The 22,200-nt window shown below is 35.1% G+C and overlaps 1 protein-coding gene across 1 annotated transcript in view; it reads left to right on the top strand.

Annotated features, from left to right (window-relative positions):
• The window catches only part of CWC27 (CWC27 spliceosome associated cyclophilin), a 193,739-nt gene that overhangs the window by 78,256 nt on the left and 93,283 nt on the right, over positions 1 to 22,200 (top strand). Inside the window, exon 11 of the mRNA XM_032336143.1 lies at positions 18,450 to 18,553. Coding sequence (XP_032192034.1) covers positions 18,450 to 18,553 — 104 coding nt within the window. The remainder of the gene's footprint in view (positions 1 to 18,449; positions 18,554 to 22,200) is intronic.

Here is a 22,200-nt window from a genome sequence, read left to right as displayed (position 1 = left end):
CCCCGCATCGGGCTCTCTGCTCTGCGGGGAGCCTGCTTCCTCCTCTCTCTCTCTCTCTGCCTGCCTCTCTGCCTACTTGTGATCTCTCTCTGCTAAATAAATAAATAAGTTCTTGAAAGAAAGAAAGAAAGAAAGAAAGAAAGAAAGAAAGAAAGAAAGAAAGAAAGAAATCTAGCAATACAAAGCCAAAAAAGTGGAACCACTGACAGGGTCCCACTGTTGGGTCCCACAGAGGACCTGTTAGCAGCTTTTGGCAAGCTGGTTATATACGTATCATAGTGTAGTCCTGTTTTAATTATCTGTTGCTGTATAAAACCATTCCAAAACTGAGTTACCAATGGGATATTACTCAGCCATCAGTAAGGATAAATTTACATTGACATAGACAGAACTGGAGGGTATTATGCTAAGTGAAATAAGTGAGTCAGAGAAAGACAATTATCATATGGTTTCACTCATCTGTGGAATATAAGGAATAGTGCAGAGGATCATAGGGAAAAAAAGAGAAAACGGAATGGGAAGAAATCAGAGGGAGACAAACCAGAGACTTTTTAAAAAATGAACATATAATGTATTATTTGTTTCAGGGGTACAGGTGTGTGAGTCATCAGTCTTACACAATTTACAGCACTCACCATAGCACAACCCTCCCCAATGTCCATGACCCAGCCACCCTATTCCTCCCCACTCCCTGCCCTAGCCAGTTTGTTTCCTGAGGTTAAGAGTCTCAGGGTTTGTCTCCCTCCCTGTCCCATCTTGTTTCATTATTCCTTCCCTTGCCCCCACGAACCCCTGCCCTACCTCTCAAATTCCTCATATCAGAGAGATCATATGATAATTGTCTTTCTCTGATTGACTTATTTTGCTTAGCATAATACCCTCTAGTTCCATCCATGTCATTGCAAATGGCAAGATTTGGGGGTTTCTTGAGGCTGCATAGTATTCCATTGTGAATACATACCACATCTTCTTTATCCATAGTATGAGAGACTCTTGACTCACGGAAACAAACTGAGGGTTGTGGAAAGGGAGGTGGGTGGGGGGATGGGGTGGCTGGGTGATGGGCATTAAGGTGGGCATGTGATGTGATGAGTACTGGGTGTTACACACAACCGATGAGTCACTGAACAGTACATCAAAAACTAATGATGTATTGTATGTTGATTAATTGAATTTAAATTTAAAAAAACTTAGTCACTAAAACAAGAAACATAGTTGTATGGATCAGGAATTCAGATAGGGTACAAAGAGGGTAGTTCATTTTGCTCTACTGTATCTGGGGCCTTAGTTGGAGTTGCTCAATTGGCTAGGGATTAAGTGAGATAGTAGGCATGGATGTGCTTATTTTATTAAATAGTCACAGTACTTAGAAAATTTGAGGATTCGAGAAAAAAGAAAAGTAACCATGTGAAATTCTAATTATATTACTTTGTTGATTATAACTTTTTAATAAAAAATAAAGGAAAATTTTAGCTTATTGACAAAATAAAGGACAAATAATCTTACCCCATATCTCAAATTAGTTTAATGAAAAGCAAAGGGATCTACAGTCATATGTGCATCTTATTCTATAAAATGGTAGCTTTTATTCATGAAGCATGCATCAAGCCTAAATTAAGAACCCACATAAATATAAATAAAACATCTTTTCCATTTGGATTGAACTAGTTTGAATTTCACATTAGCTAAGTTAAAAATATGTTTTTATTAGGTGCAAGTAGTTTCCAAAGTGCTTTTCCTGGCCCATATCTTGTCCTTATTTTCTTGAAGGGCTGGTGTAGCACAGTTCAGGCAAAATTTTTGGTCCTGTTTATCTGCCAGGTGGTAGCAGAGTAGGAAACCCACAGAAAAGTTAAGTCCTACACAAACTTACAAAAAAGAAAAACTGGCCTTTTCCGCAGCAGTACCCTAGGGATGGGTCTGTTTTTGCATCCCATCACTAATGCCTCTGAGGATGCAACTTGTTTTCAGCTAAATGCCAGATGGAGTTCTAGAAGTAGAAAATGTGTAGCTTAATTTAGAATACATCTTTAGCCACAATGCCGGTGAAAGTTTTTTAAAAAGTAAGGAAGCATAAGCCGATGGCCCCTGCTGTGGCTTAGTGCCTTTTGTATCCACAATACTTATATTGCACTGTGTGGTTTATGGAGTTAGAAAGGAAAGAAAATTAGTTATTTTTTTCCTCTCTCTCAATTTGAATCATTTTTGTTTACTGCTGAAAAACTGTAAAACCTTTCCTCTTCTTGTTTGTTTCCTAATTTCTTCCCCAATCGCTTGCCCCTATGACCCTTAGGATAGAAAAGAAAAGAAAAAAAAAATTTTTTTAAATACAAAAAGTTTACATTCCTTCTCCAAAAAATTCTTAGTGGCTCAGAGCCATAGAACAGAAGCATATATCAGGTGGGCTCCAAATGTTGAGTTGTAAGAGGTGTGATCAAATTTGAGCAAAATGTTTTTGTAATAACCCGAGCTTGTAGTTTCATCACATTCATAAAGCAAGTTGATTTATCCTTGCATAATTAAATCACAGTGGAGATTTTAAGGAACATTTGCTTAAAGATTCAGTACTGTCATTGTAGTAATAGACTTATGAGTACAAATTGGAGTATTCCGTATGTTAAATTTCATTTGTCTTGCAAAAAGATAAATCTAAACATGTACGCATTCAGGTATTTCCCGTGTTTGACTTTATATATGCTACTAAAATACTCTAAAATATCTAAGATTATGCAGTGAAACCATTGTGGAAATCAAAAATCAGTAAAATACGTTAAGTGTTCCGGCTGTCAGAGTATTTTTAATTAAGTTTAACTTCTTAGTTTTATTTTTTTTTTAAAGAAGAGTACAGAAGGAATAATGGATCATAATATCTACCGTTAATATTCAGATGAAATCATTTGAAATATTCCCCCTGAAAAAAGAGACTTTTCTTTTTCTGAACAGAAATAGGTTAATCTTTATAATCAGAATTTAGAGTTTATAAAATCATTGTCACATAGTATTGTACTCTACAGAGCTAATCATTGTTTTCATTTTGGTAAGCATCCTTTCAAATCTTTTTCTTTCTTTCTTTCTTTTTTTTTTAGTTTATTTATTTATTTAACTCTGCACCCATTGTGGGACTCAAACTCATAACCCTGAGATCAAGAGTCACATGGCTCTTCTGACTGAGTCAGCCAGGTGCCCCTATTTTTGTTTTTGTTTGTAGGCATGCACACATTCATAAACACACAATTCTATATAAATTAAATAATACTTTGTCTTTATTATATAATTTGTATTATATAGTCTGATTATTTTCAGCAGACATTTTGCATTATAAAGAGTGTTATAATGAAAAGTCAGTACTGTTTCGCACCTGTCCAGGTGCTTGAACACTTTGGCACCTTACAATGCATGCCTAGAATTGCTGAACTAAAGTGTTCACACACTTACCATTGATACATTTTGCCAGTGCTTAAGAGAAATGAATTTTTTTTTTTTTTTTTTTTTAGTGTTAGTGTAGTATTTGACATATTTACTGAGTGCTGAATACTGCTTGTGTGTCAGATTCTGTGCTAGTTATTTGGGTTATAAAAGTAAAATGACTTGGTTTTATTGGGCTAGTGGATCTTACAAAGAAGTAACAGGCAGTTAAAATACCGTATTCCAAGTGTAACAGTAAGGATAAACATTAGGGAACTTGTGTACCAATATCAGAGTTCAGAAGTCTCTGCAGAGAAAGTGGAATAGAAGCTGAGATCTGAAAGGTAAATGTGAGTTCTATATAAAAAGGAAGTAGAAGAGAGGAGTGTGGTAGGCCTTGAGGAGTAGGTGTCAAAGATTATGATACATTCTAAGAACTAATGGGGTTTTAGAATGTGTGGAATGCATGCAAAGGATGAGACACCAGAGACAGAGATAGAGAATAAAGCATAGCTGAGACCGTGAAGAACCTTGTAGTAAAGTTAATAAGTATGGATTTTAAGCATCAAGGGGTGCCATAGCAAAGAAGCTATGAGATCAAATTTGAGCTTGAAAAAGTTATCCTGACTCTAATTAGAGACTGACTTGAAGGCAAGCCAAATCAGAGTCCCATGGTCAAAAAGATGCAGTGAACTTGATTTGGGAAGGCATCTGTACCCAAAGAATCTAAGCTTGCTCATTAGACTAGGCAGTTAGGAAGGGTAATCTTCAAGTCAGGTAAGTAAGAGCACCATTTATCTAATGGCTCCTCTGTCTTGAAAGAGCAAGCAAAGTACTTCTTGGGGAACTTGGGAACTCCCACCCACCTAGTGAGAAGAGAATCTGAAATTAAAATTAGGAAAATAAGATATGATATCATCATCATCATCACCACCACCATCTTTTAGTTACTATCAGAAAGGCTACACTTGCATTAGACTTGATTTTATAGACCTACAATAGTGTGATTCATTCTTGAGCAGAATAGAAGCTTATGATGTACTTTTTGTCCTCATCACACTGGTCCAGGAGCCACATAAAAGGGGCATGCAGGTGAAAGAGGGACCTCAGTGTCTCTACATGCATTAGATAAAGAAGGCAAGGCCAATAGTCCTTAAGCTTAAAATAGGAAAGGTTTCAGTGACTAAGAGGACCACCCACATGCAACTCCATTTGTGAAAGAAACACTGTATAAAACTTCATGATCCTCTAGAAGCCAATTTGTATAATTCTAATTCATGCTGATCAAAGTCTAGCTGAATACCAGAAAAATTTCTCCCTCTCTTTCCTTATTTAATCCATACCATGTACTCTATTTAAAATCATTTGTTCACCTTTTCATACTTTTACATAATATTGAAGCTGTTTTGATGTAAATTTAGTAAAGCAAGAGTACTGTGGGAAATAGGAAATCTTTAATAAATAATTTACATAATGCCTATTTGTCAATAAGTATGACCTTCACAAAAATTACATCACCATTTTTTGGTATACTTTATATTATCTGTTGCAGTTTTCTTAGTGGTTTTTATTTTCTGTGTTATGTTTGAAATATCTTCCTGTAAAAGTTCTCTTGCCTAGCCTCCACATGTCTCTCTGATGGTTCCCAGGGTTTAGTATTATGATACCATTTCTCCCTCAGTTTATGCCTCTATTTGTTTAGCCTAGACTACATACTGAATTACAGTGTTAGATACTGTGATAAATGTAGTCCATTATTTTTTTTTCTAAATTACTTTAGTTTTTTGTAAAACTGTTGCTTACTCATAAAAAATTAAGGGAGTATGTCAGAGCAAGAAGAAAATAGGAAACCCAAAACAACAACACACGTATATCCAGAAATAACTATTATTAACAGAAAGTGAATATTATTCTAGACATCTCTTAAACTCAGGACTGAGGGAAAAAGAAATGGTGGTGAGTAATAAATCCATTTAAATATAAAAGTAAGACCATATATGGGGCACCTGGGTGGCTCAGTGGGTTAAGGCCTCTGCCTTCAGCTCGGGTCATGATCTCAGGGTCCTGGGATCGAGCCCTGCATCGGGCTCTCTGCTCAGCAGGGAGCATGCTTCTCTCTCTCTCTGTCTGCCTATCTGCCTACTTGTGATCTCTCTCTCTCTCTCAGTCAAATAAATAAATAAATAAATAAATAAATAAAATCTTTAAAAAGTAAGACGATATAACTGAAAATCCTACATATAAATGCTATGAACATTGACAATGTAAAAACAATAATATAATTAACCCAAACTGGAAAATGGAAAAAATATTAAGTATACTAATTTCTTCAACCTTTAGGCCAGGAAGTGAATCAGTACAGCCTAAAATGTCATTTGAAAAAAAAAAAAAAAACCCAATCTCTTAATATTTTTATAACATTTTTTTCATAAAATGGAAGAATTTCTTAGGAAATATCTTGACACAAAGAAACATTTATATAAAATTTAGAAAATTTTTTAGTCTTCCACTTAATATTTTCATGTTAAATTCAAGTAGAATAAAAATATATTCTTTTTGAATGAAATTATTTAACTTTGCTTCTTTCCTCTTCTTGGATCATCACCAGATGTGAGGAAAGAGGGCAAACTTCTGCCTCCAGTATTGGAAAGACAGACAGGTGACCACAGGGAGTTGCATCTCACCTGAGCACAAAGAGAAACTGCCATGAGAACAGTGCTGGGATGAGAAACCTGAACTATGGTTGATGAATTGCTGGAGGCTCTGTGTGGACAAATAATCTGAGAGTTAAAAAATCCAGGGTGGCACAGTCATAGGGAGGCCTCCCCATAATATCGTGAGATTTATCTCTGAGTGTTCAACTAGATTCTTAGAGTAAATATAACAGAAAAATCGCCTAGGGCGTCCTCCAGAGGAAGGGTAAAGGAACATTTTGAAATATAATGGAACATAGTCTTCTTCTTATTAGCTTTTAGGGAAAACTAGTTAACCAGAGCCTGACTTGCTGGGGAATTATCAGAGCCCAATTTACCTGGGGGAAGGGAAATAGCCAACTTCCTCTAGCTCTAGCCCTCCTTGTGGGAGAAGTGAAACATCCAACTCCAGTTCCCTCTAGCCTTTCATGTGGGAGAAGGAAAATATAAACTCCAGTCCATGTAGCCATCCTGCCCCACCTAAGGGGGAGACAAAAAACAAAACAAAATAAACAAAAAAATAAACCAGAGAAACACTTGTGAAGTCATAGACCAGAGGCATAGTATCACTAAAAGACTAATACCTAATCATAGGACTGTAGGGCATTTCCTCCCACTCCTCACCACCACATTACTAAAGGCCTATTTACAGCAGCTCCTTTGACCTAGCACATCATGAATGGCTACCAGGAAAAAATTGCAAGGCATACCAAGAGGCAAAAGACACAATTTGAAAAGACAGAGCAAGCATCAGCGCCAGATATGGCAAGGATATTGGAGTTATCAGACTGGGAATTTGAAACAATCATCATTAATATGCTGAGAACTCTACCGGTTGAAATAGACCACATGAAAGAACAGACAGGCAATGTAAGCAGAGAGATGAAGACCAAAATGATGAAGAAAGATGAGAAGGAACAGAAAAGAAATCCTACAGATCAAAAACACTGTAAGAGAAGTGAAGACTGCCTTTGAATGGACTTATGAGTAGACTAGACGCAGAGGAAAGAATCTCTGAGCTAGCGGATATGTATCAATAGAATCTTTGAAAACCCAAAAGCTAGGGGAACAAAGACTAAACAAAATAGAATAGAATATCCAGGGACTGTGGGACAACTGCAAAAGATGTAACATGCATATTGGGAAACTTGTACTTCTTTTAATGAGACCTGTGATCATACACACTCTTTTGGGCAGTCACATCATGGTGTTGACTCAGATTGTGCTGTCAGCTAAATCCCCTTCAGTCTTTTATATTCTTGCTGCCATTAGTACTCTTTCCACTACCTGGACCCACCCATTCATCCTACACCTGTAGTTGGTTTGCCTTTTGGTTATAGTCAAGGCAGCATTACAGGCCAGAAATGGTAAGAACCTACTCTATAGTACGTTAGTAGAAATATATCCCAAGCTTAACTTTGACCTGCTATTTTGCATTCTTGAAATAGTTAAGCTAGTTAGGACTAATCTATAATCATTTTTGTTTACACATCCAGCCATTATTTGTTCTTTAGTTTAGTGACAATAATGAAAGACATCATTTTATGTTGTATAAGTCCATGACTACTTTATTCTCACAATATGTTTGGCTACTTGCTCTGTCAAAGAAAAAAGGTGAATTTAATTTTAAGTAATTTATCCTTTCTTTCTTTCTTTTTTTTTTTTTTTTTTAAGATTTATCCATTTACTTTATTTGAGGGGGAGAGAGAGCATACAGGACAGGAGTGGGCAAGGGGAGGCAGAGGGAGAGAATCTCCCAGCAGACTTCCTGCCAAGTGCAGGACTAGTTTCCAATGGCCCATGAGATCATGACCAGAGCTAAAACCAAGAGTGGGATGCTTAACTGACTGAGCCACCCAGGTGTCCCTTTGCTGATTGTTTTAAGATCAGTTTATGGTGTTCTGCATTTTGACTATGATATGTCTGCATTTAGATTTTCTTTTTATTTATCTTGCTTGAATTCATTGAGTTTCCTGAATCTAAAGACATACTTTTCATCAGTTTTGGAAAATTTCCAGACATTATTGTCTCAATTCCCGTTTCTGTTTTCTCTTTCTGCAGTTCTACTTGTAATGGACTTTTTCACTCTGTCTTCCATTTCTTTTAACTTCCTACAGTTGTTGATTCTTTTCCCTCTGTTTTGCATCCTGTGTTATGTGTGTTTTCAGATATATCTAATTCACTCAATCTTTTTTTCAGCTATCCAGTAGTTCATTGAGTTTAGCTGTCCAATTTATCCCTTTTTAAAGTTGTTTTGATTCTTCAATTATTGACATAGATTTTGTATTCTGTTTTTTAGTATCTCCATATAATAAATATACTTGTTTTATTTTTGCAGTCTAAAGTTTTGAGGTCCAGTTCTATTATTACTTGCTATTCCTCTGATTCTCACAATGCTTTGTTTCCTTGTATATTATGAAATCTTTAATAGGGAACCCCCCCCCTTTTTTTTAAAGAACTCTTCAGAGTCCTTTGAAATCAGACTGTAGATTTCTTCCTTCAGATAGAATTTGCCTTTTGTTTCAACAGGCACAATAGAGTTTAATAGATCACTGGTGGTTTAATTAAAAATACTCCTTAGATATCCTAAGAATATTCATTAGCTTGAGAGCCTGCATAGACCTGAGACAATCTTCTTCTTAGTCTTTTTTTCGTAGAGTGTTTATTCTCAACTTCCCTATGAGTAGAGAATCTTTAGATTTATGTGTAGAAGTACTACTTCGATCCTTATGACTAAAACCCCATGTTAAAACCCACAATCCTAGGTTAGTGAGACCACTTAACTCAGAGTGTCCCAGTAACAGTGCAATGCTTCTTGCTCTGGTTCTTAGTCCTCTTCAATCCCTTGCTTTTTAGCAAGCTGAGCTATGGATTTAAAGAGCTAAGTTAGACATTTATTATATTTTTAAAAAATGTACTTTATTCAGCTCTCCTAGGTATTTAATTGCAAGAGAATTTTCAGGTTTCCTCCTATGTTACCTTACTAGAAATGGAAATCTCATGTTTTTCATATTGAGTTAATATCATTTGTAAAGTTGGGTTGTGGAATAGACATATGGCTTAAGACCGAATTTCTGCCACAACAAATTTACCCCACTTATGTGAAATGTTAGCTAAGCCAAGATCTTGCCATAAAATAACATGTTTGATTCTGCACTTTTTACTTGGTATTTAGACAGAATAGCAATATTACCTACTGTTATGGACATTTTATGATTCTGTGCAGGATTCACTGTTTAGTCTGTTTTGGAAAAGAGTAAAACTTTCTAATATTTGGAAGAGATCTTACAAGACTAATGGCAATCTACATTGGATGTCTAAACTTTTTATTTAGAAATAAATGTGATGGGGCACCTGGGTGGCTCAGTGGGTTAAGCCTCTGCCTTTGGCTCAAGTAATGATCTCGGGGTCCTGGGATTGAGTCCCACAGCAGGGAGCCTGCTCCCCCCTCTTTTTCTGCTGCTCCCCCTGCTTGTGCTCTCTCTCCTCCTCTCATTCTCTGTCAAATAAATAAATTCTTTAAGAAAGAAAGAAAGAAAGAAATGTGATGTTTCATATGAAATGAGTAAAATTTTAAGTCTAAAGGCTATATGCAGTTGCATTTAGGCTCCTCCTTCGTTCCAAATTACAGTCTTTCTGTTCCTGTATATTGGTGTAATGATTATGAAGGACATGTAGAGCATTATCTCTCAGATTAAACCTTATCTTTTGATAAATGCTTTCTAAGATCATGTAGACTAAAAATAATGTAGGTTTTCCTTTAGCCTTGCTCATATAATTTGTAAGTATATGTACTTTTCTTTTTTGACTTGTTTATTCTTTACTTTATCGGCTAGATTATAATGAAAGAAAATAACCAGTTCAGTTCCAAGTGTTTAGAGACCAGAATTAGGAAATGGGAATTTTGTAATTTTTAGTTTTTTTAAACTGTTGCATTTTTCATTTTCATAACATGTGGTGTTTAATCCAAGCAGTGTATTAAATACAAAAATTTATCAGTAAGCTTTTGAAATCTATACATTCATGAGAAAAATGAAAGAATTTGCCATTGTAATCTTTTGAGTTAGCCTGACGTCTCAGGTGGTTAGTAATTGATTCTGTAAATAGTAAGAACAGAAAGTGTTTGTGGTAGGGGTGAGAAAACTAATGGTAATAGAAGCAAACTGATGTTGCAAACATATTCTGAGCCTCATGTTAAGTATGCTAAGCAGTATCCATGGAATTGTATTCATTTCTTACAACCTTAGTATTTTTCACATCTCAAAATGCAGAAACCGAGACTTAGATTTAATCTAGTTGTCTAAGGCCAGACTGTCGGTAATAGTTAAAGGAGAGCTTTAAATGTACAGTGGGTTTCCCTGACTTAATTTGGTTAGGTATTTCCTGGATATATGTATATATTTTCACAATTCATGTATAAACTACAACATATTCTGATACCTTTTGATCCATGCTAAACCTCCATTCCCTGCTTCAGCTGATGATACCAATAAGCCTAAAAATTGTGCTATGTATCTATAGTTTTAATGCTTCTGATAGGCTATTATTATGGCTATTTTATGATTTCATCAACAGCCAAGCTGTTGTTTCATTATATACAGAGTCAGTATCTTTGTGATTAAAGCAGCAGACTGAAAACCATGAAGGGTGTACTGTTTGCTTTGCAATCATTTCCATGTGTTATGAATTCTTATCAGATGTTGGGAAATAGCAGGCTTAAGCTAACTGCAAGTTCCACATCTTTGGTCCCAGAAACAATGATCTGTAATGGACATATGTTTAGCTGTCAGCTTGTTTAATAAGGTCTCTAAACAAATTCGTTTATTGTCCACTTCATTTTCATAGAATAAAATTCTTTTCAAAAGTCAAATGCAGGGCTTCTGAGTGGCTCAGTGGGTTAAGCCTCTGCCTTCAGCACAGGTCATGATCTCAGGGTCCTGGGATTGAGCCCCACATAGGGCTCTCTGCTCAGCAAGGAGCTCTGTGCTCTCTCTTTCTCTCTCTCAAATAAGGAAATAACATCTTTAACAATAAAAAAAAAAAAGAAAGAATGTCAACCAGTCAGGTCTTTTTTTTTTTTTCTTAAGGTGAATGTTAGAAAACATCAATGTTTGAATTCATTACCCTAACATTAAGATGATATTTCTCATGCCATAAGAAAAAAGAAGAGATATAACTCAGAATTTTCCTAAGGCACATTTCTGGAAACAAGAATATGAGAAAAACATTTGGGAGGATGCCTGGGTGGCTCAATTGAGCATCTGATCTTTGGTTTTGGCTCAGGTCATGATCTCAGGATTATGAGACCCACCAGCATTTCAGGCTCCACACTCAGCAGGGAGTCTACTTGAGATTCTCTCTCCCTCTCTCTGTGCCCCTCCGCCTGCTCATGCTCTCTCTTTCAAATAAAGTAAATTTTTTTTTTTAAGCATCTGGAAAAAAATAAAAACTTACTGAAAATTATGTAAGATAACGGTTGCCATTTTAAATCCTCAGTCTCAAGTTGAAAAGCTGCACAATTTAAAACACTGCAAGGTTTTTAACTGCTACTATAAAATAATAGTCTGACAAAAATGTACGCACACCATAATTATAAAAACTTTCCTGTGTAGTTACTTATTCATAGTGTCTTCTGTTCTTTAAAAAAAGTTCAGCTTAAAAATCAGGTATTAAGTCAACATGTACTGTTCACTCAGTGAATAGTTAGCAAACTAAATGAGAAGCCATATAAAGAATCAGGAGCCTCTATCATGTTTACAGTTCCATACTGACTTGGGCAATATTGATAAAAATCTCTTACTGTCTTCACATTTCACCTTCTTGTATCTAAGATGAAATGACCATATTCGGCATCTCACCATTTCCTGCAGTATTGGGTTTTAAGATCCTTAATACAAAGAAGTTGAAACAGAATGATCTATAGAGTGTAATCACTTACACTTTTCTCAGAATGTACTTGGATGATGATGAAACTGAGGCAAAGAAGTAGGATTAATTGCTTGTGGTCATATCATGATGTTGGGTCTAGGCCTTCTGATAAACATGTCTCTGTTTTTACCAAAATGTTTTGTTTAATCTTTGAAATGGACATTAGATTTAAAAAGGAAAAAAACCCATCAATGGCATTAGAGTAGATGCATTTAATAGTATAGTACTTAGTATCATTCTACCATCAATTTTTACTAAAATGTTTAAATTTCATTTAGTTTTAATTATTGTATGGAGCACTGAGTATGGTGCATAAACAATCGATTCTGGAACACTGAAAAGAAATTTTGAAAAATAAATAAAAATTTAAAAAAAAGAATGTGGACAGCAAAAAATAAATAAAGTTTTAATTATTTAAATTGTTTATGTAATTTAACAGTCATGAATCTATTGTAGTACATTTGTCATTAAAAAACCCTGCCTTCTAAGCAACTGATAGTGCTGTTACTCTGACTTATTCTTAATCTTTGCATCAGCCTCGTTGTAACACATATGCTGAATACAGCTACAGTTTATAGATGAGAAAACTAAGGCTCAATGAGCTTGGCAACCTTGCCCCAACACTGTACTCAGGTGCCACATTCTCCATGATGTACTGAAAGCTGAGGGAAATTTTAGTAAACAGAAATAGGGAGGAAAGACCATTTTAGTTAAAATGGAAATAGCACGAACAAAGGGATGTGTGTACTGAAGCTGAAATACATAAAGAGCATCAGGCTAATAATTTTGATTTTGTACATTGAATGCATTAGGACAGATGGAACTAAGTCCCAAATGTGCATGAAATCTAAATAGAAAGAGAGAGGGTTGACTAGGCTACTGAGAATTCCTTAAATCTGAGGAGCAGGGGTCTAAGAGTAAAACCCAGTGGAAACAGAGACAGAATACTAGAAATGTAGAAGATCTGGTATGACACTATGTCTGAGATTGCAAAAGGTCATAGGTAAGGTGGTCAAGAAAGATTCTAATGAAAGTCCAAGTTAACCATTGAAAGGGAAGCTATTGAAAGTTGTTATTAGGAGGTCATAAGTTACTTCTTCTAAGACAGCAATTTAAAGAATGTATGGGCTACTAGCAAAGTATTAAAGTAGGTGGATAGTAGGTAAAATGAAGCAGTAAGAGCAGGTCAGAAATTGAATATTAAAAAAATCGAAAGCTCAAAGCTGTAGAAAAATTGGAGGAAAATATTCCCACCTGGTCACCCATAAATGCTTGGCATTTAGACTCTGTCCCAGATTCTCTTCCTAGCTCTATCTTTTGTTACTAGCCCTAACCCTACAAATATTTATACTATAGCATAATGTTTTAACACCCACCCTGTGTTTTGCTGCCTCCCTGTCTTGATTTAAACATAATGCCTAGGTGAGTCTTCACTGTATCTCCACATGGGTGGCTAATTCCTATTCATCTCTCAGGGTGCAGGTCAGATGCCTCCTCTGTGAAGCCATCCCTTATTTAGCCTACTGTAATCTTTCCTTCTCTGAATTGGAAAATGCTTCAGGTACTTCTTTATCATGGCAATTCACCACTTTTTATTAAATACTGTTATTATTTATTTGTGTACAAGATTTATGTCCCTCCCTGGAATTTAGGCTCCTTGGAGATTTTCTCAAGGTATTAGTGTACCACAATGTAAAGAATATAGACACTCCCATTTTTAATTTGGACCTCTATCAGCTACTGATCAATAATGTGACTTCAGGCTAAGTACTTAATCTCCACAAACCTTGGGCTTCTTATCTGTAAAATGCCTATACCACAGGTTATTGAGAAGACTAAGTGGTAAAGGAGGTGACTGATTTAAAGAATCTAGCTAGGTTAGGTTACTTTCCCTCCTTCTTCACTTTGATTTCTGTGCCATCACTCAGAATGGTACTGTGCAAATATTAGATGCTCCAGAAATTATTGAATAAATTAGTAATTTCTTTGCTGTTACTAAATATAAAGGTTACTATAATTTCTAGGCTGCTGATATTTTATTGGGCTGATTTTTTTAAAAGAAATTCTTTTTTCCATTGGACCAGATTAAAAAATATTACAAGGTAGAAATAATCTGGTGGATAATGGTGATATCATACAAACCATATCAAAAATCAAATGAATTTAAATTAGAAACATACTTACTAGGGAAAAAAGTTAATTAGCTCAGAGTTGATAATCAGTTTACAGAAGGCTTTTCTTTCCTTTTCTTTTTTTTTTTTTTTTTTTTGAGAGTGGGAGAGAACAGGAGTGGGGAGAAGCAGAGGGAGAGGGAAAGAGAAAGAATCTTCAAGCAGACTCCCCACTAAGTACAGAGCCTGACATGGGGCTCAATCCCAGTACCCTAAGATCTTGACCTGAGCCAAAATTAAGAGACACTTAATCGACTGAGCCACCCAGGCACCCCAGAAGCCATTTCTTTTTATCATACAAACAGAAACTAGGCTCTGAGGGCAAAAAGATGCTGCCTGACTCCAAAGCAAGCCCCTAATTTGGCAGTATAAGGTGACATGTACTCCAGGCTTCAATTTTTACTCTCATTTTAATAGATTTAAATATATTCTAGTGCCAGTAGATAAGACTATATTCTAGAGAATATAAGATCGGAAACCCTAAAATTAGACTGTGACCTAAGGATTAGTTTTAAAACTTGCAGTTCATTCCAGGAGTTATGGATTCCACAAGTACCAACAAATAGTGTTGTTTCAGTATGGGAGATTTTGACAATGTTGTAAATTCTGAATCATTTAGAAAATTCAGTATAATGAAGCTATTTTTAATAATCTTATAGACCTTCCCTTCTCTGTCTTACTTAGTCTTTTTTTGAGTTTTTATTCATCCTTATTCAGTTTGTAAGTTATTATGGCTACTTCATTAGTACATCCAAATCTCTGACTATTTAAGCATAGATCTTTAGAAGCTGGCATTATGTGTTCCTTGCCATTTATAAAAATTATGAACAGAGTTAACCTCCATATGTAGTAAAGGTAACATTTATTTATAGTAAATAACATAATGAAGAAATATTCCTAATTCACAAAGAATCCTTAACTGTAGTGCTATTTTAAACATGATCTAAATAATAATAGCTACCATCTGTTGAACATGTATTCAGTGCCTAATATTTTAAATATCTTAAACCATTTTATAGTTGAAGAAACTGAGTCCCAGAGAAGTTAAGTAATTTTTCTTAGGTCACTCAGATACTAAGTGTGATAGAATTAGCCTTTAAATCAGGACTTTCTGAACTCAAAGAATCCTTTTGATTATTGTGCTTTACTGCCTCTGTGACAGTACATACTGTCATCGTCTCTCATATTTTACATACTTCAGATTACTCTCATAACTAGTTTGTTCAGCCATCATGCAGTATTTCATATTAAACTTTCAAAATAAGCTTTGCCTCAAAGAAAACATCTAAATTTCTGAATTACTTACCAAATTAAAAATTTTTTTTAAATAGTATAAAAGAAAAGATAATGGTGTTTAGTGGATGGAGCAAAGATGTGGTTGCTATTCCCTGTGCTCATATAACTTCAAGAAATAGGAAGTAATTACATTTATTGGAGGAATACATAATGAGAGCCTAAACTAAGCACTGATGTTGAGAATCAAGAGGAATAGTTATACATGAGAGAGATTGGAAAATGACATACTTTGACAGTGATTCAGTGAAAGGGTGGGGGAACAGTCCCAGAGGAAGTTTAAAGTCTGGTCATTAGGAGGAAAATGGTTCCACAATCAAATAGAGACTTCCGGAAAAGGAACAGATTTGGGCAGGGAGGAGATGACTTCAAGTTTGAACACAGTTTGTAATTAGGCAGTGTCTAGCCTCTGCTGTCCATCTAGATCTTGGCCCTTGAAATATGGCTAGTTGAAACTGAGATGGCCTGTCCCAGATTTAGACATTTAATATAAAAAAGTGTAAAATATAGTGTTAATATTTTTATGTTGGTTGCATGTTGAAATAATGATATTTTGGACATAATTAAAGTAACTGAGTTAAAATAAGTTGTTAAAATTAACCTGTTTTCTTTTATCATTTTTTAATGTGGCTCCTAGGAAACTTAAAATTGCATATATGTCTTACCTTATATTTCTGTTAGACAGCACTAATGTACATAGAGATTTGTAATGCATAGTTAGAAATGCAGGACCAAAAAATCAGGATGAAACATCTAGATTTGGAAATTACATATATAAAAGTGATATTTGATGTTATGAGATTAGATAAAAATGCCAGTGTACAGGGTATGGAAATGAGAAAAATGCCAAGAATTCCAGGCTGAGAACAGAGCAAGTAATTAAGACAATATCACTGAATGGTAGAGAAGCCGAAGAGGAAAAGGAAGCCTGAGAAAAGACCATTGAATTTGGTTGATACAGAAGCAGTTTCAGTAGAGTATAAGAAGGGTAGATTGCAAGAGATTAAGAAGTTCAAGGTTGAGAAAATAGACTCTATACAGAAACTGTTCTTTCGGGGAAGGAGTCCACTGGTGAAGATAATCATCACTTGATTGGAGCAGAGTCCAGGGAAATTTGAGTATGTTTGTTGGCTGAATGAAAGGATCAGTGAAGTAGGAGTGCTTGGAGTTGTAAGGAAGAGAAGATAATTGCTATAGGGTGGTCCTAATGTACTGGATCCCAAACCTGAATGCATGTTGGAATCACCTGGGGAACTCATTACATGGGCAAATTCTCAGGCAACATCTTACATCTAACAAAATAATATTCTCTGGAGGTTTGTCTCCTGGAGCTTGTTGTGAACAAATTCTTCTTTGTGATTATGATATATTCATAAGGACAAACAAGTCAAGATAATTAAAGGTGCTGGTGAGGATATCAGTGAAATAACTAACCTTATCATCCAAAATGGTTAGAGAGCCAGGTGGGTAAGAATAGGCACGTTGGATGATGAACTATGAAGATGTTGGCTTTCATTTTAACGTAAGTGAGCACAGGTTCAATAGGAATGAAAGACTGGGAAAGTTAAAAAGGTCGTAGGTTTAGATCAGAAAGGGAAGTTTCAGAATTCAGGATCCTGGAGGCCAACCAGATAGAAAATATAGCTATATGTGTTTGATGTGGAAATGAGGGAAAAAGAACTGAGTGGTGCACACTGTAAGACCTATCAGTTTGGTAACTGATACAGGACTGTGTTTTAAAAGGGGAAAAAAAGTATAAGATTTGGGGATCAAGAAGAAGCACAAAGGTTGAATCAGTATGGAACTGTTTAGACTTAAGATTCCACAAAAGCTTGGCTTGGGTTTCTTTTAGACCTTTTCCAGACTTGTTACCTACTCGGGTTTACAATGTTCTTTGAGTATCTGTTATCCATTCTAGCTTTTACTTAAATAGTGGATACCAGACATTCACAGATATGAAATGCAAAGTTTTGACTGGCCACAAGTGACTCTAAGGGTTCATGACATGGGTACAAAGCACATGTATGTGAATCTGCCCAAAACTGGCTTGTAGAAACTAGTCACGTAACAACTTGTAGTCAAGTTGGTATTTACATCTCCGTCTACCTTTAATATATGATTTTATTAATCATCAGAATACTGCAGCCTGCTAGGTTTCACAGAAGAAGAAATTATTTGCCAAGCTGTGGCATTATATGGGCTCAGAATTAATTGAGTTTTACAACTTCAGTTTAAAGCATTTTAACACCTCTCCTAGCATGTAATTACTTAATAAATGGTAGCTACTGGTGCCAGTTCAGGAATTCATCAAGTTTTAAAGACACATCTTTTTATGTATATCCATGTTTAAAAAGTAGAATTTCTCTTAAAATTTTGCTTTGATTCAGGATCTCCATGATTTATTAAACTGGAACTAGAATATGAAATTCACAGCTGAATAAGGAGGACAGTGGGTCATTTATCACTTATCTATTCTGTTTGAAATATCTGAAAGGGAGTATATTTTATAGGTAATTCATATTATATTACTATTATGAAAAATTGCAGCTTTTGAAACATCCTTTGGCTATGTTTCCATACCACAATAGACATGTAAGGAACAAAATGTATTACATTATTTATTTTGTTTTTCTTAGAGATTTAGTGTACCTGAAAACCAATAATCCTGGTTTTTTTTTGTTGTTTTGTTTTGTTTTGTTTTAAGATTTTATTTATTTATTTGACAGAGAGAGATGACAAGCAGGCAGAGAGGCAGGCAGAGAGAGAGGAGGAAGCAGGCTCCCTGCTAAGCAGAGAGCCTGATGCGGGGCTCGATCCCAGGACCCTGAGATCATGACCTGAGCCAAAGGCAGCGGCTTAACCCACTGAGCCACCCAGACACCCTCAATAATCCTGTTTTTGCTAAGTAGTTTTCTCTCTCAGTCTATTATATACTTACGTAACTGTTTTTGCTTTATAGTGACGAGCTCAGAAAAGAAGCAAGACAGTTAAAGCGGGAACTCTTAGCAGCAAAACAAAAAAAAGTAGAAAATGCAGCAAAACAAGCAGAAAAGAAAAGTGAAGGTAAGGATATTTATCAGGATTTTTATTTTCACTTGGTACATTTCCTTCTTCCCTCCATCTGCTCTTCCTTTTCTCCTCTTCCTTCCCTTTCGCTTCTTTCCTTCCCCCTTCCTTCCTGAGTTTTCCTTTTTATTTTATTTTTTTTTTTAATACTTGCTTTGGGTAGTTAGCCAATAAAATAAATTTCTTGTTAGGATTTTTGTCTAAGAAGTAAATTCAGGCAAACATGATCATAACTATTATTCTAAAAAGCTTAATGAAAACTAACAGACTTGACATCAGATAAAACTTAAATACCATAACACATATCTAGGAGGGCACAAGAATGGAATGTTCATTTTTTATATTGTATACCTTTTAAAACATTAAGAAAAGCATTTAGGCCCTATGTTTGGGACTTCTATAAACATTTGTGCATTGATTTGAAGTAGTATGAAGTATAAAGTCTTGTTTTTTATTTGTTTGTTTATAAGACACTGAAAATCTAAAATACTAATAAAGCTGATCAAAAACAACCAAAATATTACCCTGTTGTTTATACAGGTTCAATGTGTTCCTTGTTTTACTATGATTTTTAAGAAGCCTAAAAGGGCTTTTTTTTTTTTTTTAAAGATTTTATTTATTTATTTATTTGACAGACAAGAGATCCAAGTAGGCAGAGAGGCAGGCAGAGAGAAAGGAGGAAGCTGGCTCCTCCCTGCTGAGCAGTGAACCCGATGTGGGACTTGATCCGGACCCTGGGATCATGACCTGAGCCAAAGGCAGAGGCTTTAAACCACTGAACCACCCAGGTGCCCCTAAAAGGGCTTTTTAAAGTTGCTTCACTGATGATTCTTATTTTAAAACTGTTTCAGCTATAAAACATGTAATGGCCAATTTCCAAATTAACAGATTAGAACCTTCTGTTTTCTTTTCACAGTAATAAATTACAGTATAGATTCAGTGAACATGATCAGAAATTTTATTCTTAGTTTTAATAATATGTACTAAATTTGGCTTAACAAATCTGCTTTATGCATATGTCTTCTGTATTCTCATGCTTTTTGGATACCAAAAAGTACTTTTATATACCAGATTCTATCACAGTTATTGGAGATAAATCAAAGAATAAGATGCCACATCTAGCCTTAAAGATTTCATATTCTAATAAAGAACAGTCATAGGCATTAGTACTTTTTTTAAGTAGCAAAAGTAATACCATATAACTATCTAAAGGACATATTGCTTATATTATTTGCAGCATATCCCCCACTGACTATTAGAGTAAATAAGGCAGGTACTTAATAACGAAGTCAAAGTCACTGAAATATATTTGAATGAAACTACTAAAAAATTAACTCACCTATAATAACACAAATTATAAGCTGAATTTAAAAGAAAGGATAAACTTGTGTATGACTAGGTCATGTAGGTAAAGTATAACCCAGAAGAGAAACAAGCTATATTGACAATACCGAGATTTGAAAGAAGTACAGTGAGGGTTATTTCATTTTTAAGTTTAGATGTAATTTTCTCAGAGTATTGTTCCTAATAATTAAAAGCATTTTAAATATATCAAAGTAATTCCTTTATCTTGAACTTTTTAATTCATTTTTGAGCTAATAATTATTATTATGCCCATGTCTCAAGAACCATGAGGGCCAGAGGGATGAAGTTGGCAAGAGATGGATGGTTCTTGCCTTTGTAGTTTATGATCTAGTAGAAGTGAGAGAATTGGAAATAGATAATTATTGTAATAGTGCTCTACAGTTAAGGCGTATATTAGATACAAGCAGTGCTATTTTAACTTGATCTGCCTTTGAAATATTAAATACAATTAAAGAAAGGTTTGAATCTTAGAACGATTTCTTAACACAAAACAGAAGATTCTTCTATAGCTTATGTCAGTCTATTTATGAGAAAATTAGCCATGTTAAAATCTTTTTTATGCCATAGTTAGAGAATTGTATTAGTTAGTAAGTACTTTTCTGAATTTAATGTTGCTTATATCTTTGAGAAATATCTGGATTTTCCTTAAATTTGAATGTCAGCGAAAAATTAGCTTCCACAAAAAGTGGGGCTTTTTACTAATTTATTTTTTATTGTTTTATTTTGAAATAATTTTGGAACTACGGAAGTTACAGAGTTCCCATATACCTTTAATGTTAAGGTCTTATATCAATATAATACAATGATTAAAACCAAGCAATTAAAGTTGATACATTACTATTGACTACAGACCTTATTAGAATTTCACCAGTTCTCCCACCAACAACCTTTTTCTGTTCAATTTGTCCATCCAGAATTCCATATTGCATTTAGTCCTTGTGTCTCTTTAGTCTCTAATCTGTGACAGTTCCTCAGTCTTTTCTTGTCTTTCATGGTCTTGACACTTTGAAGAGTCCTGGTTAGATACTCTGTGGACTGTCTTACTTGAGTTTGTCTGATGTTTTCTCATGATTAGATTATGCATTTTTGGGGCAAGATTGCCAGAGAAATGATATGTCCTTCCCAGTGCATTATAAGATTACCTATTGTCTTTCTAGTCATGATACTACCTGGATCATTAGCTTAAAGTAGTGTCTGTTGAGCTGTTACATTTCCCTTTGAGATTTTAAGTATTTGGGGAAAAAATACTTCGAGACCATCTATCCTGTTTCTTTTCAAGCTTCCCCCCACTAATTTTAGTATCCATTGGTGGATCTTGCCTATAGACAACAGTTATTTACTGTGACATTCTAATGGTTACTTTTTATTTTTTATTTGCCTGATTCCCATGATTTTTTTTTTTTTAAAGATTTTATTTATTTATTTGACAGACAGAGATCACAAGTAGGCAGAGAGGCAGGCAGAGAGTGAGAGAGGGAAGCAGGCTCCCTGCTGAGCAGAGAGCCCGATGCGGGACTCGATCCCAGGACCCCGAGATCATGACCTGAGCCGAAGGCAGCGGCTTAACCCACTGAGCCACCCAGGCGCCCTCCCATGATTTTTAATACTTGTAATTCTTCTATAAGAAAGATCACTTTCTATTTATAGATTTACTTACTTATTTATATCAATTTGGGCTTGTGACTATTTATTTTGTTCTGTGTGTTATAATCCCAAACTATCATTATTTATTTTATTGTTCATACAGTACCAGAATTGGTCATTAGTAGTTCCTTCCGGTTGGCTCCTATGTCTTTGCATCTTGCTCCCAACTTTGAGCACATTTTTACTTTTAAGCACAAAAGGCTCCAGGTTGATCTTTTGTTTTCCCCTCTCCAGGCCTGAAATCAACCACTTCTCCAAAAAATTCTGGTTTTCCATTGTATTTGGCACTAAGAAACCAAGACCTAGGCACTAAGTCAGTCTTTATTTTGATTCTCATAATTTTACAGTGCTATTAGAAACAATATTGTTTTATCACCATCTTATTAGAATGCTGAACAAAATTTGCTTTTAGGCCCTATCTAAGATGCATTATGAATTACCTTTTTCTTGGAATTGTATTTCTTCTAAATTTATTTTACTTTTTAAATTGACTAGTATGGCCGATGCTAGGAAATTGTATATTATGTAATATTTGTGAATTTCAGCAAACACTACATTATATTTGAAATTCACATGTCCCTATGGAGTTTTTAAGTCTAGTTTTCCTTCTTGCCCCATGATTAAAAATGACACCA

Source organism: Mustela erminea, chromosome 3 (assembly GCF_009829155.1).
Source record: "Mustela erminea isolate mMusErm1 chromosome 3, mMusErm1.Pri, whole genome shotgun sequence".
NCBI classification, from domain to species: Eukaryota; Metazoa; Chordata; class Mammalia; order Carnivora; family Mustelidae; genus Mustela; species Mustela erminea.
This window is presented reverse-complemented; position numbering and strand designations above follow the sequence as displayed.